Genomic DNA, 6,213 nt, shown 5'->3' with positions numbered 1-6,213 from the left:
TGAATCATGCATGAAGGAATGGTCTCTTTTTATTAATTTATAAATTAAAACCAAAAGTTGTTGTAGTGCGGCTTTCTTGTTCAAAAATATGTGGAAGAATCTTTTTATTTATTTTCTGATTATTTTTTGGTTCTCTTTAGGATGATTCGATAAAATAGGAAAAATACAAATTAAAAGTGGTTTAGTTCAGGAGTAAATGTTAATAGTCATGTGTCCCTATATGTACTAGTAACACATAAAGATATCACACATTTGGACATCATATCGAGAACATTTTTCATATTCCACATTAGGTTGATTGGAAAAAAACATTGCCGGCAGAAAAGTACTCATAATTCTCTATTTCTTTTTTGTTTCTTTTCTTTTACTATGTATTCTCTTCATTTCATTTTATATGGCATTTTTTTCTTTTCTAATCCGTTCAAAAAAATAATAACATACTTTTTTATTTGGAAATTTTAATTTTTAATTTTTAATTTTACCTTTAATAGCATGTTTTATAATCGCAAAAACATTATGCATGTTTAAGATCACAATTCCCTGACGATTTTTACTATATTGCCAAAAATATTTTTTTATTATTAAACTACATGTTCAGAATAATATTCGTATAAAATGAATGAGGTGGAGTATAAAATTGAATGAAATACTAGAATTCAAGTGGTCCAAAAATATTCTCATAGCTTCAAAAATTTAATTTTCTTTTCCATGGGCATGGCATAAATAGTTGTACAATTCAAGTGGTCCAAAAATCCCCCACCCCCACCCCCACCCCCACCGCCGAGGAACCCCCACAGCACATAGCCCTGCGCACTTTTTAGCACTACAAATTAGACCGAACCCCTCGCTTATACCTCGTTCATTCTTCTATCTTCTCCTTCTCTCCTTTCCCTCACAAAAACAAAAACCAAGAATTAAGACTCCTTAGCAAATTCATATTCAAGATTCTTCCTCTTCTAGAATTCCACAAAATTTCAATATTTTTGCTTTTTTAGATACTCTTATTCAATTATTCTCGACATGTCAACCGTAGTATATCAAGGTTTCCAGTCATGTTCTGAGTCTCACATCATTGAAACAACTACCCTCAAGCTCAAAGTGCCAAGCCTAACTGCAATAGAAAGCAATATGGAAAATCTTAATGAAAAATATGAAGATATAAAGAAGTGCTCATCTAATAAAAATGCAGACTTAGCAGGCTGGAGTTCCCTTCAAAATCTCCCCACCATTAACTCTTTGAATCGCAAATTAGACTCGAAAGAAAAGGAAAACTCTTATGTTCACCCTTTATCCAAACAACATTCTTCGTCTAGACTTAGTGAAAAGAGCCTTGCATTATGCACTGAAAATTTGGGATGTGAAACGGGGACTGATCATATCACTGAGAGCAGCATTTTCTCATTTTCCTCGGACGTGTCAAACACAGTACAATCACAATCATCAACAACAAAAACCAATATTCGAGTCGAATATACACCATCTTCAACAACAAATTACAAGGTGATCTCTAACACTAAAATTAGCTGCCGAAAACTTCCACCTCCTTTGACAACTTTAAGAGGGTCCCATTCTCTACAAGTTAGCACACACAGAGATGGTGGTAGATTAATCATCAAAGCCGTTGAAGCTCCAAAAGTGTGTACTTATCTTCATGCTGAAAGAAGCAATGGCCGTCTTAGGCTATGTTTCTTGAAAGAATATAGAAGCTCTAGTTCTAAATTTGACTTATTGGAAACGGCCGATGACGAGAACAAAGAATCAAAAGCTGAAAGTGACATATTTGAAAGTGACATTAGCAATGAAGAAGATGAAGACTATGAAGAAGAAGACATGGAGGAAGGAAAAGATGAAGAAGATAAAGAAAGTGGCATGAACATGAAAAGGGACATGGATGGAAATAGTTATGACGTTGAGGCTGAAATTGGAATAGGGAATTGCCAAAGGATACGTAGGTGCAAAGAAGGAAGGCAGGGCAATAAGAACTTTTGTGATTGGAGGAAGCCTTTGTGGGTGGCTACTTCCTAAAGTTCTTTTGTCGGAACACTTCAATTAATTTTCTCATTTATTTTTTGGAACCCTCTCTGTCCCCCTTTTATCTTACTATGATATATCTTCATGCTATGGTAGTTATTATCGTTATTTTTTGAACACGGTCTTCCCTTAAAATTAATTTTTACGGCTTACAACAACATACTCAGTAGTTTCTCACAAGTGAGGTCTGAGGAAGGTACGACGTAAGAAGTTTTACCCCTACCCCAGGAAGGGCAGAGAGGCAGTTTCCGATAGACCCTCGGTTAGAGAACGACTGAAAAAGAAAAGGTAATTGCAACAAGTAGGAATAACAGCAAGATGAAATAAGATCGAATTCAAGAATGCAGTCAAACTCTAGGTAGTAATAGTCATCTATGGAGAAAAGATATCATACTAACACTAATGCTAACGAACTAAGTAAGACAAAGAGAAACGCTCGACTACCTATGAATCTTCTACCCTAATCTTTGACCTCCACACCCTCCTGTCTAGGGCCATGTCCTCATTCAGCTCCAGCTGCGCCATGTCCCGCCTAATAACCTCTTCCTAAGACTTCTTAGGCCTATCTCTGCCCCTCCTGCTACCCACCTAAACTAACCGCTCGTACCTTCTAACTGGGGTTCGTATACTTATCCTCTTAACATGTCCAATTCATTTCAACCTCGCCTCCCGCATCTTATCATCCATAAGAGTCACTCCCAGCTTTTCTCGAATAACTTCATTCCTAATCTTATCCAACCGGGTATGCCCACACATCCACCTCAACATCTTCATCTCAGCTACTTTTAGATTCTAGGTATGAGAGTTTTTGACTGGCCAACACTCTGCTTCATACAATATAGCCGGTCTCCCTTATAGAACTACCTTTAAGTCTGAGTGGCAAAAGACACCAGAAGCGAGCCTCCACTTCATCCATCCCGCTCCTATACGATACGTGACATCTTCATCAATCTCCTCATTACCTTGTATTATAGATCCAAGATACTTGAAACTACCTCTCTTGGGGATGACTTGCGTATCAAGCCTCACCTCTATATCCCCTTCCTGGGTACCGTTGCTGAACTTGCACTCCAAGTATTCTGTCTTGGTCCTGCTCAATTTGAAACCCTTAGACTCTAGGGTCTTCCTCCAAACCTCCAGCCTCTCGTTAACACCACCCCGCGTCTCGTCAATTAAAACTATGTCATCATCAAATAACAAATATCATGGCACCTCACCTTGAATATGTCTCGTCAATGCGTCATCACCAAGGAAAAGGAATGGACTAAGAGCTGATCCCTGGTGCAACCCCATCTTAACCACAAAGTGTTCTGAGTCTCCTTCACCTGCTCTAACCCGAGTCTTAGCTTCATCATACATGTCCTTAATCACCCTAATGTATGCTATTGGTACCCGTTTAGCCTCCTAGCATCGCCAAAGCACATCTCTCTAGACTTTGTCATATGCTTTCTCTAGGTCAATGAATCTTCATCTCCTTATACCTCTCCACCAATCTTCTCACAATGTGAATGGCTTCCATAGTCGAAAGCCCCGACATGAAATTGAACTGGTTCTCAGAAATAGACACACTGGTCCTCACCCTCACTTCAACCACTCTTTTCCAAACTTTCATAGTATGGCTTAGCAGCTTAATCCCCCTATAATTATTGCAACTTTGGATATCGCCCTTATTTCTATATAGAGAAATTATCGTACTCCACCTCCATCATCGGGCATCTTCTTGTCTTAAAAATGACGTTGAACAGCCTAGTTAGCCACTTGAAATCTACCCTACCCGCATTCTTCCAAAATTCAACAGGAATTTATCTGGCCCGGTAGCTCTACCCCTATACATCTTACGCATAACCCCCTCAACCTCATCTGTTCTTATGCGCCTACAATACCCGAAATCTCGGCGCATCTCGGAGTGCTCCAAGTCGCCCAACACAATGTCCTTATCATCCTCTTCGTTCAAGAGTTTATGGAAATATGTATGCCATCTTCATCTAAGAGCCTCTTTCATCAAAACTCTACCTTCCTCATCTTTGATACACTCAACTTGATCCAAATCACGGGCGTTCGTCTCTCTCACCTTGGCTAGCATGTATAGCTTCGTGTCCTCGCCTTTAACTCAAAGCTCTTCATACAAACGCCTAAACGCCTTAGTCTTAGCCGCAGTAACTGCTAATTTTTACTACTTGGTTTAGAGATAAAGAAATCGAATAGCCAAAAAGTGGCTAAATAATTGCAAATTAAAGGGTGCAAATGCGGGACAAGGATCACGTTAACTTGCAATAATTTGGAAGGGCTTCTTATAAGATTTGGACATTAGGTGTGGCCAGCTTCATTATTTTCATTCTCAGCGACTGGAAATTTTGAATCAAACTTACGAGTTTTTTCATTTTTATCCCGCGCTAGTAATTATTTATATTCGGTAGCCGAAAAAGTGTATAAAATTTATATAATTTTTGTATATAACATATACTCCCTCTGTTCCAATTTATGTGGACATATTTCCTTTTTGGCCCGTTCCAAAAAGAATGACCATTTTCTAAATTTGGTAACAATTTAGCTTAAACTTACAATTCTACCCTTAATGAGAAGCTTTTATAACCACACAAAACTCTGGAGCCCTTTTTAACTTGTTTAGGACCACAAATTCCAAAAATCTTTATTTTTTCTTAAACTCCGTGCCCCGTCAAACAGGTTCACATAAATTAGAATGGAGGGAGTAGAATGTATATATATGCAAATTAAAAATATTATAATTTTTTGACTATTATTTTGAGGGCGGCTATACAGTTTTATTTTCCCTCAAACCTTATATCCCTCTACCCATGTTAGCCACCTTTGCAATTAGCTGCACGTATTATTTTCCATTTGGACTATTTATGTGTGTATATGTGTTTATCCTAAAATTGGATAACAATTAAATTTATAATGTGGTTTTAACGATACGTAGTTTCGCCCAATACCAATTGATGAATATGCAGATTAGTAATAAAAATTAACAATGATGTAAAGCAAACTACTGTTAAAACGTGATTTAGCCCTCAAGCTAGGATGCCCTCGAACTGGTTGGTACCAAATAGTTAAGAAATAAACAAGCTGATGAACAAGAATATGAGACAGAAAAGTGTTGTATTACTTTGATATGCATGAATGTAAGATGGCTACAAAATGATTAGGACCTCTTTATATAGTAGAGGAATCCTATCTATGGTACAATTCTAATTACGAAAGTGAATCCCATGATTAGCTAAACAACCACCCTTGATTTGATCTGTTCCGAGATTTACGCCATGATCTTCGACAAATCACGGATATCTCGGCTTTCTGTTATTGTGCTTTGCTCGATGTCTGTCTCATTTGGTCTCGATCGCTACTGGCCTCGATCTCGACAGGTTCCTCGATCCTCGAACTAGGTACTTTATTCTCGTGCTTTGGTCTGATCCACTGCGGGGCCGACCTTTGATACAACTCCTTGGCCTTGATCAAATAGTAAAATCAGGTAGGCCCGATTTTAACGGTATACAGATAGTCCCCTCATTTCTTGGAGTGTTATGAGAAGAAACGAATTGAGCCTTCGATTTTGTACCTCGACCTGTGGTGATGTCATCCTCGTTACGTAAGCGACAGAAGTGACTATAACGTCCTGTCGGTTTGTATATCAAGGCATTAAATTCCTGTCAGCTGCTGCCGGTCATTATCGGTTATGAACCGTCATCTTTATCCTATAAATATGCTTTCCTTCTCTTTGCCCAAACTTTTCTCTTGATCTCTGCTCTAATCTTCAAAGCCTTTTATATCTTTTAAGCTTTTCCGTTCTGCATAATCTCTAGGTTTCGTTATCATCCTTCCCTCAAAATACCAAGTCTTATTCTCTTCTTCTTTCTTTAAACTTACAAAAAAATGGCAAAAACGCCAAAAACTGTTCCTCAAAAGGAAAATGCCTCTTTATCACGACAGGCCGGCGATAAAACACCGGTGGAGCCGGGCCCTGAGGAGTGCATTCCCGGGGGGTGGGGTGGGTTGGGTGTCCTTACTTCGACTTCAAAGTCAAGAAAACTTTGTCGGTCCCTAGTTGGTGCGAGCCAATGTCGAGATATATATGCTCGATAACTGAGGGTGACCTTGAGTAGGTAAAGAAAGACTGCCATTGGGAAGATAAAGAGGTGGTGATTCCGGCCTCCAAAGAAGACA

The 6,213-nt window shown here is 38.6% G+C and overlaps 1 protein-coding gene across 1 annotated transcript; it reads left to right on the top strand.

Annotated features, from left to right (window-relative positions):
* Positions 1 to 1,020: 1,020 nt before the first annotated feature.
* On the top strand, positions 1,021 to 2,025 carry LOC104215407 (protein FANTASTIC FOUR 3-like). Its single transcript, XM_070149301.1, has one exon. The coding sequence runs from the start codon at positions 1,021 to 1,023 to the stop codon at positions 2,023 to 2,025; it is 1,005 nt and encodes a 334-aa protein (XP_070005402.1).
* The last annotated feature ends 4,188 nt before the right edge of the window (positions 2,026 to 6,213 follow it).

Source organism: Nicotiana sylvestris, chromosome 6, assembly GCF_000393655.2.
Source record: "Nicotiana sylvestris chromosome 6, ASM39365v2, whole genome shotgun sequence".
Classification (NCBI taxonomy): Eukaryota; Viridiplantae; Streptophyta; class Magnoliopsida; order Solanales; family Solanaceae; genus Nicotiana; species Nicotiana sylvestris.
Note: the sequence above shows the minus strand (reverse complement) of the source record. Positions and strands in the feature narration are given on the sequence as shown.

Bases quoted from the DNA above. Each gene is read 5' to 3' on its own strand.
- LOC104215407 (XM_070149301.1), top strand. From the start codon at position 1,021: ATGTCAACCGTAGTATATCAAGGTTTCCAGTCATGTTCTGAGTCTCAC.